At 53.4% G+C, this 13,267-nt stretch overlaps 1 protein-coding gene across 2 annotated transcripts in view; it reads right to left on the bottom strand.

Moving 5' to 3' along the window:
- The window catches only part of LOC140460836 (von Willebrand factor A domain-containing protein 5A-like), a 58,852-nt gene continuing 45,585 nt past the window's right edge, over positions 1–13,267 (bottom strand). For both annotated transcript variants that reach the window (XM_072555501.1, XM_072555502.1), the window contains 2 exons: positions 12,578–12,704; positions 1–712 (listed from right to left, as the gene is read on the bottom strand). In XM_072555501.1, the coding sequence (XP_072411602.1) occupies positions 633–712; positions 12,578–12,704 (207 nt within the window). In that variant the 3' untranslated portion in view covers positions 1–632. The remainder of the gene's footprint in view (positions 713–12,577; positions 12,705–13,267) is intronic.

The following is a 13,267-nucleotide window of genomic DNA, read 5'->3' as shown; positions in this document are numbered from 1 at the left end:
TCAAACCCACAAGTCAATTTTATTTGGAAGCGAATCGACTGGACATCTTTGGCAACCCTTGGATGTCGAAGGTGGCGTTAAAACCCGACCGGGTCGGGAGAAGAGTCTCTGGTGCCCGGGTCGCGGACGAGAGGTGTGTCAGCCGAGAGGGTGAGCCGAGCCCCCGCGATTTCCCCCGGCCGCGGCCGCGTCCTCGTCCCCTCGACGACCTTCCGAGCGGCCGGATCTCGGCGACCCTCTCCCGTCTCGTTTCGGTGTTGGGGGGGGGGGGTTGCTGGCGGGACACCTCGTGGCGCGGGTGAGGCTAACCGCAGGGCCCCCCGAACCGACCCCGTCTCCCCGCCACCCACCCCCCTCCCGGGTACAAGGGCACTTGGGCAGACGTCCCCAGGGCCAAGCCAAGGAGGAAAGGCGAGGCGACGAAAACCAGAGCAATGCCAATCGCCAAGAGCGTTTCGCTGATCGGAGGGGAAGGGGAAAGAAAAACAGGCACACAGCAGAGCGATCCAATCCTGACAGGATACGGTGCCTCTCGACGGACAGAGCTAAAGACAGGACGGGTGATTATACGCTAAAATGCAGCGAGACTGACCAAATCTTGACTTGCCAGCGGGCAGACCTGAAGATAGCTTTCACAGGCCGAACACGCGTGGATCGACGGAACATTTCAGAAGGGCGTTCCCGGCTTTCAGACACTCCCCGAGATCCGAGCCTAAAAGGAGGGAAAGGGGGAAAAATGAGAGAGCTGCAGGCTCAGAACAATGCCAAACCAGTTGGTGTATCGCCCTCAGGGAGAGAAGGGACTGAGAGACACCAGTCAGTGTACAGATATCTCCCTGAGAGAGAGAGAGGGGACTGAGAGACACCAGTCAGTGTACAGATATCTCCCTGAGAGAGAGGGGACTGAGAGACACCAGTCAGTGTACAGATATCACCCTGAGAGAGAGAGAGGGGACTGAGAGACACCAGTCAGTGTACAGATATCTCCCTGAGAGAGAGAGAGGGGACTGAGAGACACCAGTCTGTGTACAGATATCTCCCTGAGAGAGAGAGGGGACTGAGAGACACCAGTCAGTGTACAGATATCTCTCTGAGAGAGAAAGGGGACTGCGAGACACCAGTCAGTGTACAGATATCTCCCTGAGGGAGAGAGAGGGGGGACTGATAGACACCAGTCAGTGTACAGATATCTCCCTGAGAGAGAGAGGGGACTGAGAGACACCAGTCAGTGTACAGATATCTCCCTGAGAGAGAGAGAGGGGACTGAGAGACACCAGTCAGTGTACAGATATCTCCCTGAGAGAGAGGGGACTGAGAGACACCAGTCAGTGTACAGATATCACCCTGAGAGAGAGAGAGGGGACTGAGAGACACCAGTCAGTGTACAGATATCTCCCTGAGAGAGAGAGAGGGGACTGAGAGACACCAGTCTGTGTACAGATATCTCCCTGAGAGAGAGAGGGGACTGAGAGACACCAGTCAGTGTACAGATATCTCTCTGAGAGAGAAAGGGGACTGCGAGACACCAGTCAGTGTACAGATATCTCCCTGAGGGAGAGAGAGGGGGGACTGATAGACACCAGTCAGTGTACAGATATCTCCCTGAGAGAGAGAGGGGACTGAGAGACACCAGTCAGTGTACAGATATCTCCCTGAGAGAGAAAGGGGACTGCGAGACACCAGTCAGTGTACAGATATCTCCCTGAGGGAGAGGGGACTGAGCGACACCAGTCAGTGTACAGATATCTCCCTGAGGGACAGAGAGGGGACTGAGAGACACCAGTCAGTGTACAGATATCTCCCTGAGAGAGAGGGGGGACTGAGAGACACCAGTCAGTGTACTATTATCTCCCTGAGAGAGAGAGGGGACTGAGAGATACCAGTCAGTGTACAGATATCTCCCTGAGGGAGAGAGAGGGGACTGAGAGAGACCAGTCAGTGTACAGATATCTCCCTGAGAGGGGACTGAGAGACACCAGTCAGTGTACAGATATCTCCCTGAGAGAGAGACAGGGGACTGAGAGACACCAGTCAGTGTACAGATATCTCCCTGAGAGAGAGAGAGGGGGGACTGAGAGACACCAGTCAGTGTACAGATATCTCCCTGAGAGAGAGAGAGGGGGGACTGAGAGACACCAGTCAGTGTACAGATATCTCCCTGAGAGAGAGAGAGGGGGGACTGAGAGACACCAGTCAGTGTACAGATATCTCCCGGAGGGAGAGAGAGGGGACTGAGAGACACCAGTCAGTGTACTATTATCTCCCTGAGAGAGAGAGGGGGGACTGAGAGACACCAGTCAGTGTACGGATATCTCCCCGAGGAGAGGGGACTGAGAGACACCAGTCAGTGTACAGATATCTCCCTGAGAGAGAGAGACAGGACTGAGAGACACCAGTCAGTGTACAGATATGTCCCTGAGAGAGAGGGGACTGAGAGACACCAGTCAGTGTACAGATATCTCCCTGAGAGAGAGAGGGGACTGAGAGACACCAGTCAGTGTACAGATATCTCCCTGAGAGAGAGAGGGGACTGAGAGACACCAGTCAGTGTACAGATATCTCCCTGAGAGAGAGAGAGAGGGGACTGAGAGACACCAGTCAGTGTACAGATATCTCCCTGAGAGAGAGAGAGGGGACTGAGAGACACCAGTCAGTGTACAGATATCTCCCTGAGGGAGAGACAGGGGACTGAGAGACACCAGTCAGTGTACAGATATCTCCCGGAGGGAGAGAGAGGGGACTGAGAGACACCAGTCAGTGTACAGATATCTCCCTGAGAGAGAGAGACGGGACTGAGAGACAGCAGTCAGTGTACAGATATCTCCCTGAGAGAGAGGGGACTGAGAGACACCAGTGTACAGATATCTCCCACAGAGAGTGGGGACTGAGAGACACCGGTCAGTGTACTATTATTTCTCTGAGAGAGAGAGGGGACTGAGAGATACCAGTCAGTGTACAGATATCTCCCTGAGGGAGAGACAGGGGACTGAGAGACACCAGTCAGTGTACAGATATCTCCCTGAGAGAGAGAGGACTGAGAGACACAAGTCAGTGTACAGATATCTCGCGGAGGGACAGAGAGGGGACTGAGAGACACCAGTCAGTGTACAGATATCTCCCTGAGGGAGAGAGGGGACTGAGAGACACCAGTCAGTGTACAGATATCTCCCTGAGAGAGAGAGAGAGAGGGGACTGAGAGACACCAGTCAGTGTACAGATATCTCCCAGAGAGAGAGGGGGGACTGAGATACACCAGTCAGTGTACAGATATCTCCCTGAGAGAGGGGGGACTGAGAGACACCAGTCAGTGTACAGATATCTCCCTGAGACGAGAGGGGACTGAGATACACCAGTCAGTGTACAGATATCTCCCTGAGAGAGAGGGGACTGAGAGACACCAGTCAGTGTACAGATATCTCCCTGAGGGAGAGAGGGGACTGAGAGACACCAGTCAGTGTACAGATATCTCCCAGAGAGAGAGGGGGGACTGAGATACACCAGTCAGTGTACAAATATCTCCCTGAGAGAGGGGGGACTGAGAGACACCAGTCAGTGTACAGATATCTCCCTGAGGGAGAGAGAGGGGACTGAGAGACACCAGTCAGTGTACAGATATCTCCCTGAGAGAGAGAGGGGGGACTGAGAGACACCAGTCAGTGTACAGATATCTCCCTGAGGGACAGAGAGAGAGGGGACTGAGAGACACCAGTCAGTGTACAGATATCTCCCAGAGAGAGAGGGGGGACTGAGATACACCAGTCAGTGTACAGATATCTCCCTGAGAGAGGGGGGACTGAGAGACACCAGTCAGTGTACAGATATCTCCCTGAGACGAGAGGGGACTGAGATACACCAGTCAGTGTACAGATATCTCCCTGAGAGAGAGGGGACTGAGAGACACCAGTCAGTGTACAGATATCTCCCTGAGGGAGAGAGGGGACTGAGAGACACCAGTCAGTGTACAGATATCTCCCAGAGAGAGAGGGGGGACTGAGATACACCAGTCAGTGTACAGATATATCCCTGAGAGAGGGGGGACTGAGAGACACCAGTCAGTGTACAGATATCTCCCTGAGGGAGAGAGAGGGGACTGAGAGACACCAGTCAGTGTACAGATATCTCCCTGAGAGAGAGAGGGGGGACTGAGAGACACCAGTCAGTGTACAGATATCTCCCTGAGGGACAGAGAGAGAGGGGACTGAGAGACACCAGTCAGTGTACAGATATCTCCCTGAGGGAGAGGGGGGACTGAGAGACACCAGTCAGTGTACAGATATCTCCCTGAGGGAGAGAGAGGGGACTGAGAGACACCAGTCTGTGTACAGATATCTCCCCGAGAGAGAGAGAGAGAGGACTGAGAGACACCAGTCAGTGTACAGATATCTCCCTGAGGGAGAGAGGACTGAGAGACACCAGTCAGTGTACAGATATCTCCCTGAGGGAGAGAGGGGACTGAGAGACACCAGTCAGTGTACAGATATCTCCCTGAGAGAGAGAGGGGACTGAGAGACACCAGTCAGTGTACAGATATCTCCCTGAGAGAGAGAGGGGACTGAGAGACACCAGTCAGTGTACAGATATCTCCCTGAGAGAGAGAGGGGACTGAGAGACACCAGTCAGTGTACAGATATCTCCCTGAGAGAGAGAGAGAGGGGACTGAGAGACACCAGTCAGTGTACAGATATCTCCCTGAGAGAGAGAGAGGGGACTGAGAGACACCAGTCAGTGTACAGATATCTCCCTGAGGGAGAGACAGGGGACTGAGAGACACCAGTCAGTGTACAGATATCTCCCGGAGGGAGAGAGAGGGGACTGAGAGACACCAGTCAGTGTACAGATATCTCCCTGAGAGAGAGAGACGGGACTGAGAGACAGCAGTCAGTGTACAGATATCTCCCTGAGAGAGAGGGGACTGAGAGACACCAGTGTACAGATATCTCCCACAGAGAGTGGGGACTGAGAGACACCGGTCAGTGTACTATTATTTCTCTGAGAGAGAGAGGGGACTGAGAGATACCAGTCAGTGTACAGATATCTCCCTGAGGGAGAGACAGGGGACTGAGAGACACCAGTCAGTGTACAGATATCTCCCTGAGAGAGAGAGGACTGAGAGACACAAGTCAGTGTACAGATATCTCGCGGAGGGACAGAGAGGGGACTGAGAGACACCAGTCAGTGTACAGATATCTCCCTGAGGGAGAGAGGGGACTGAGAGACACCAGTCAGTGTACAGATATCTCCCTGAGAGAGAGAGAGAGAGGGGACTGAGAGACACCAGTCAGTGTACAGATATCTCCCAGAGAGAGAGGGGGGACTGAGAGACACCAGTCAGTGTACAGATATCTCCCTGAGACGAGAGGGGACTGAGATACACCAGTCAGTGTACAGATATCTCCCTGAGAGAGAGGGGACTGAGAGACACCAGTCAGTGTACAGATATCTCCCTGAGGGAGAGAGGGGACTGAGAGACACCAGTCAGTGTACAGATATCTCCCAGAGAGAGAGGGGGGACTGAGATACACCAGTCAGTGTACAAATATCTCCCTGAGAGAGGGGGGACTGAGAGACACCAGTCAGTGTACAGATATCTCCCTGAGGGAGAGAGAGGGGACTGAGAGACACCAGTCAGTGTACAGATATCTCCCTGAGAGAGAGAGGGGGGACTGAGAGACACCAGTCAGTGTACAGATATCTCCCTGAGGGACAGAGAGAGAGGGGACTGAGAGACACCAGTCAGTGTACAGATATCTCCCAGAGAGAGAGGGGGGACTGAGATACACCAGTCAGTGTACAGATATCTCCCTGAGAGAGGGGGGACTGAGAGACACCAGTCAGTGTACAGATATCTCCCTGAGACGAGAGGGGACTGAGATACACCAGTCAGTGTACAGATATCTCCCTGAGAGAGAGGGGACTGAGAGACACCAGTCAGTGTACAGATATCTCCCTGAGGGAGAGAGGGGACTGAGAGACACCAGTCAGTGTACAGATATCTCCCAGAGAGAGAGGGGGGACTGAGATACACCAGTCAGTGTACAGATATATCCCTGAGAGAGGGGGGACTGAGAGACACCAGTCAGTGTACAGATATCTCCCTGAGGGAGAGAGAGGGGACTGAGAGACACCAGTCAGTGTACAGATATCTCCCTGAGAGAGAGAGGGGGGACTGAGAGACACCAGTCAGTGTACAGATATCTCCCTGAGGGACAGAGAGAGAGGGGACTGAGAGACACCAGTCAGTGTACAGATATCTCCCTGAGGGAGAGGGGGGACTGAGAGACACCAGTCAGTGTACAGATATCTCCCTGAGGGAGAGAGAGGGGACTGAGAGACACCAGTCTGTGTACAGATATCTCCCCGAGAGAGAGAGAGAGAGGACTGAGAGACACCAGTCAGTGTACAGATATCTCCCTGAGGGAGAGAGGACTGAGAGACACCAGTCAGTGTACAGATATCTCCCTGAGGGAGAGAGGGGACTGAGAGACACCAGTCAGTGTACAGATATCTCCCTGAGAGAGAGAGGGGACTGAGAGACACCAGTCAGTGTACAGATATCTCCCTGAGAGAGAGAGGGGACTGAGAGACACCAGTCAGTGTACAGATATCTCCCTGAGAGAGGGGACTGAGAGACACCAGTCAGTGTACAGATATCTCCCTGAGAGAGGGGACTGAGAGACACCAGTCAGTGTACAGATATCTCCCTGAGAGAGGGGACTGAGAGACACCAGTCAGTGTACAGATATCTCCCTGAGAGAGAGAGAGGGGACTGAGAGAGACCAGTCAGTGTACAGATATCTCGCTGAGAGAGAGAGGGGACTGAGAGACACCAGTCAGTGTACAGATATCTCCCTGAGGGAGAGAGAGGGGACTGAGAGACCCCAGTCAGTGTACAGATATCTCCCTGAGAGAGAGGGGACTGAGAGACACCAGTCAGTGTACAGATATCTCCCTGAGAGACAGGGGACTGAGAGACCCCAGTCAGTGTACAGATATCTCCCTGAGAGAGAGGGGACTGAGAGACACCAGTCAGTGTACAGATATCTCCCTGAGGGAGAGAGAGGGGACTGAGAGACACCAGTCAGTGTACAGATATCTCCCTGAGGGAGAGAGGGGGGACTGAGAGACACCAGTCAGTGTACAGATATCTCCCTGAGAGAGAGGGGACTGAGAGACACCAGTCAGTGTACAGATATCTCCCTGAGAGAGAGACAGGGGACTGAGAGACACCAGTCAGTGTACAGATATCTCCCTGAGAGAGAGGGGACTGAGAGACACCAGTCTGTGTACAGATATCTCCCTGAGAGAGGGGGGACTGAGAGACACCAGTCAGTGTACAGATATCTCCCTGAGAGAGAGAGAGGGGACTGAGAGACACCAGTCAGAGTACAGATATCTCCCCGAGAGAGAGAGAGGACTGAGAGACACCAGTCAGTGTACAGATATTTCCCTGAGGGAGAGAGGGGACTGAGAGACACCAGTCAGTGTACAGATATCTCCCTGAGAGAGAGAGGGGACTGAGAGACACCAGTCAGTGTACAGATATCTCCCTGAGAGAGAGAGGACTGAGAGACACAAGTCAGTGTACAGATATCTCGCGGAGGGACAGAGAGGGGACTGAGAGACACCAGTCAGTGTACAGATATCTCCCTGAGGGAGAGAGGGGACTGAGAGACACCAGTCAGTGTACAGATATCTCCCTGAGAGAGAGAGAGAGAGGGGACTGAGAGACACCAGTCAGTGTACAGATATCTCCCAGAGAGAGAGGGGGGACTGAGATACACCAGTCAGTGTACAGATATCTCCCTGAGAGAGGGGGGACTGAGAGACACCAGTCAGTGTACAGATATCTCCCTGAGACGAGAGGGGACTGAGATACACCAGTCAGTGTACAGATATCTCCCTGAGAGAGAGGGGACTGAGAGACACCAGTCAGTGTACAGATATCTCCCTGAGGGAGAGAGGGGACTGAGAGACACCAGTCAGTGTACAGATATCTCCCAGAGAGAGAGGGGGGACTGAGATACACCAGTCAGTGTACAGATATCTCCCTGAGAGAGGGGGGACTGAGAGAGACCAGTCAGTGTACAGATATCTCCCGGAGGGAGAGAGAGGGGACTGAGAGACACCAGTCAGTGTACAGATATCTCCCTGAGAGAGAGAGACGGGACTGAGAGACAGCAGTCAGTGTACAGATATCTCCCTGAGAGAGAGGGGACTGAGAGACACCAGTGTACAGATATCTCCCACAGAGAGTGGGGACTGAGAGACACCGGTCAGTGTACTATTATTTCTCTGAGAGAGAGAGGGGACTGAGAGATACCAGTCAGTGTACAGATATCTCCCTGAGGGAGAGACAGGGGACTGAGAGACACCAGTCAGTGTACAGATATCTCCCTGAGAGAGAGAGGACTGAGAGACACAAGTCAGTGTACAGATATCTCGCGGAGGGACAGAGAGGGGACTGAGAGACACCAGTCAGTGTACAGATATCTCCCTGAGGGAGAGAGGGGACTGAGAGACACCAGTCAGTGTACAGATATCTCCCTGAGAGAGAGAGAGAGAGGGGACTGAGAGACACCAGTCAGTGTACAGATATCTCCCAGAGAGAGAGGGGGGACTGAGATACACCAGTCAGTGTACAGATATCTCCCTGAGAGAGGGGGGACTGAGAGACACCAGTCAGTGTACAGATATCTCCCTGAGACGAGAGGGGACTGAGATACACCAGTCAGTGTACAGATATCTCCCTGAGAGAGAGGGGACTGAGAGACACCAGTCAGTGTACAGATATCTCCCTGAGGGAGAGAGGGGACTGAGAGACACCAGTCAGTGTACAGATATCTCCCAGAGAGAGAGGGGGGACTGAGATACACCAGTCAGTGTACAGATATCTCCCTGAGAGAGGGGGGACTGAGAGACACCAGTCAGTGTACAGATATCTCCCTGAGGGAGAGAGAGGGGACTGAGAGACACCAGTCAGTGTACAGATATCTCCCTGAGAGAGAGAGGGGGGACTGAGAGACACCAGTCAGTGTACAGATATCTCCCTGAGGGACAGAGACAGAGGGGACTGAGAGACACCAGTCAGTGTACAGATATCTCCCTGAGGGAGAGGGGGGACTGAGAGACACCAATCAGTGTACAGATATCTCCCTGAGAGAGAGAGGGGACTGAGAGACACCAGTCAGTGTACAGATATCTCCCTGAGAGAGGGGACTGAGAGACACCAGTCAGTGTACAGATATCTCCCTGAGAGAGGGGACTGAGAGACACCAGTCAGTGTACAGATATCTCCCTGAGAGAGGGGACTGAGAGACACCAGTCAGTGTACAGATATCTCCCTGAGAGAGAGAGAGGGGACTGAGAGAGACCAGTCAGTGTACAGATATCTCGCTGAGAGAGAGAGGGGACTGAGAGACACCAGTCAGTGTACAGATATCTCCCTGAGGGAGAGAGAGGGGACTGAGAGACCCCAGTCAGTGTACAGATATCTCCCCGAGAGAGAGAGAGGACTGAGAGACACCAGTCAGTGTACAGATATCTCCCTGAGGGAGAGAGGGGACTGAGAGACACCAGTCAGTGTACAGATATCTCCCTGAGAGAGAGAGGGGACTGAGAGACACCAGTCAGTGTACAGATATCTCCCTGAGAGAGAGAGGACTGAGAGACACAAGTCAGTGTACAGATATCTCGCGGAGGGACAGAGAGGGGACTGAGAGACACCAGTCAGTGTACAGATATCTCCCTGAGGGAGAGAGGGGACTGAGAGACACCAGTCAGTGTACAGATATCTCCCTGAGAGAGAGAGAGAGAGGGGACTGAGAGACACCAGTCAGTGTACAGATATCTCCCAGAGAGAGAGGGGGGACTGAGATACACCAGTCAGTGTACAGATATCTCCCTGAGAGAGGGGGGACTGAGAGACACCAGTCAGTGTACAGATATCTCCCTGAGACGAGAGGGGACTGAGATACACCAGTCAGTGTACAGATATCTCCCTGAGAGAGAGGGGACTGAGAGACACCAGTCAGTGTACAGATATCTCCCTGAGGGAGAGAGGGGACTGAGAGACACCAGTCAGTGTACAGATATCTCCCAGAGAGAGAGGGGGGACTGAGATACACCAGTCAGTGTACAGATATCTCCCTGAGAGAGGGGGGACTGAGAGACACCAGTCAGTGTACAGATATCTCCCTGAGGGAGAGAGAGGGGACTGAGAGACACCAGTCAGTGTACAGATATCTCCCTGAGAGAGAGAGGGGGGACTGAGAGACACCAGTCAGTGTACAGATATCTCCCTGAGGGACAGAGAGAGAGGGGACTGAGAGACACCAGTCAGTGTACAGATATCTCCCAGAGAGAGAGGGGGGACTGAGATACACCAGTCAGTGTACAGATATCTCCCTGAGAGAGGGGGGACTGAGAGACACCAGTCAGTGTACAGATATCTCCCTGAGACGAGAGGGGACTGAGATACACCAGTCAGTGTACAGATATCTCCCTGAGAGAGAGGGGACTGAGAGACACCAGTCAGTGTACAGATATCTCCCTGAGGGAGAGAGGGGACTGAGAGACACCAGTCAGTGTACAGATATCTCCCAGAGAGAGAGGGGGGACTGAGATACACCAGTCAGTGTACAGATATATCCCTGAGAGAGGGGGGACTGAGAGACACCAGTCAGTGTACAGATATCTCCCTGAGGGAGAGAGAGGGGACTGAGAGACACCAGTCAGTGTACAGATATCTCCCTGAGAGAGAGAGGGGGGACTGAGAGACACCAGTCAGTGTACAGATATCTCCCTGAGGGACAGAGAGAGAGGGGACTGAGAGACACCAGTCAGTGTACAGATATCTCCCTGAGGGAGAGGGGGGACTGAGAGACACCAATCAGTGTACAGATATCTCCCTGAGGGAGAGAGAGGGGACTGAGAGACACCAGTCTGTGTACAGATATCTCCCCGAGAGAGAGAGAGAGAGGACTGAGAGACACCAGTCAGTGTACAGATATCTCCCTGAGGGAGAGAGGACTGAGAGACACCAGTCAGTGTACAGATATCTCCCTGAGAGAGAGGGGACTGAGAGACACCAGTCAGTGTACAGATATCTCCCTGAGAGAGGGAGAGAGGGGACTGAGAGACACCAGTCAGTGTACAGATATCTCCCTGAGGGAGAGAGGGGACTGAGAGACACCAGTCAGTGTACAGATATCTCCCTGAGGGAGAGAGGGGACTGAGAGACACCAGTCAGTGTACAGATATCTCCCCGAGAGAGAGAGAGGACTGAGAGACACCAGTCAGTGTACAGATATCTCCCTGAGGGAGAGAGGGGACTGAGAGACACCAGTCAGTGTACAGATATCTCCCTGAGAGAGAGAGGGGACTGAGAGACACCAGTCAGTGTACAGATATCTCCCTGAGAGAGAGAGGGGACTGAGAGACACCAGTCAGTGTACAGATATCTCCCTGAGAGAGGGGACTGAGAGACACCAGTCAGTGTACAGATATCTCCCTGAGAGAGGGGACTGAGAGACACCAGTCAGTGTACAGATATCTCCCTGAGAGAGGGGACTGAGAGACACCAGTCAGTGTACAGATATCTCCCTGAGAGAGAGAGAGGGGACTGAGAGAGACCAGTCAGTGTACAGATATCTCGCTGAGAGAGAGAGGGGACTGAGAGACACCAGTCAGTGTACAGATATCTCCCTGAGGGAGAGAGAGGGGACTGAGAGACCCCAGTCAGTGTACAGATATCTCCCTGAGAGAGAGGGGACTGAGAGACACCAGTCAGTGTACAGATATCTCCCTGAGAGACAGGGGACTGAGAGACCCCAGTCAGTGTACAGATATCTCCCTGAGAGAGAGGGGACTGAGAGACACCAGTCAGTGTACAGATATCTCCCTGAGGGAGAGAGAGGGGACTGAGAGACACCAGTCAGTGTACAGATATCTCCCTGAGGGAGAGAGGGGGGACTGAGAGACACCAGTCAGTGTACAGATATCTCCCTGAGAGAGAGGGGACTGAGAGACACCAGTCAGTGTACAGATATCTCTCTGAGAGAGAGAGAGGACTGAGAGACACCAGTCAGTGTACAGATATCTCCCTGAGAGAGAGACAGGGGAATGAGAGACACCAGTCAGTGTACAGATATCTCCCTGAGAGAGAGGGGACTGAGAGACACCAGTCTGTGTACAGATATCTCCCTGAGAGAGGGGGGACTGAGAGACACCAGTCAGTGTACAGATATCTCCCTGAGAGAGAGAGAGGGGACTGAGAGACACCAGTCAGTGTACAGATATCTCCCTGAGAGAGGGGACTGAGAGACACCAGTCAGTGTACAGATAACTCCCTGAGAGAGAGGGGACTGAGAGACACCAGTCAGTGTACAGATATCTCCCTGAGAGAGGGGACTGAGAGACACCAGTGTACAGATATCTCCCTGAGAGAGGGGACTGAGAGACACCAGTGTACAGATTGGTGCCCAATGTGAACAAACTGGGGACCCTCCTTCAGTCCGTTTTGTATCAATCCCTCCTTGTGTTTCCCTCGGTCTCCAGGGTGTTGGGACCTTGTCCTTACCTGCTTTCACCTTGATCCACGACAGGGACTTGCCCACCAGAAGCTCCCACTCATCCTTTGTGTCTGCACTGAAAGCGTGGAGCCAGATCACCGCCAGGATCGTCGTCCAAACGGTCAGGTCAATGCCCTTAAAGTCACAGGGTGGGACCGTCAATGACTGAGGGACATCGGAACACAAGGACCACAACATTCAGACGGACCAAGCAGGGACTGCACAGGGCACCCCCCATCCCAGGGACAGGGACAGCACAGGGTGAGATACAGGGGAAAGCTCCCTCTACACTGTGCCCCCCATCCCAGGGACAGGGACAACACGGGGTGAGATACAGGGGAAAGCTCCCTCTACACTGTCCCCCCCATCCCAGGGACAGGGACAACACGGGGTGAGATACAGGGGAAAGCTTCCTCTACACTGTGCCCCCCATCCCAGGGACAGGGACAACACGGGGTGAGATACAGGGGAAAGCTCCCTCTACACTGTCCCCCCCATCCCAGGGACAGGGATAGAACGGGGTTAGATACAGAGTAAAGCTCCCTCTACACTGTCCCCCCCATCAAACACTCCCAGGGACAGGGACAGCATGGGGTTAGATACAGAGTAAAGCTCTCTCTACACTGTCCCCCCATCTCAGGGACAGGGACAGCACGGGGTTAGATACAGAGTAAAGCTCCCTCTACACAGTCCCCCCC

Source organism: Chiloscyllium punctatum, chromosome 36 (assembly GCF_047496795.1).
Source record: "Chiloscyllium punctatum isolate Juve2018m chromosome 36, sChiPun1.3, whole genome shotgun sequence".
Classification (NCBI taxonomy): Eukaryota; Metazoa; Chordata; class Chondrichthyes; order Orectolobiformes; family Hemiscylliidae; genus Chiloscyllium; species Chiloscyllium punctatum.
This window is presented reverse-complemented; position numbering and strand designations above follow the sequence as displayed.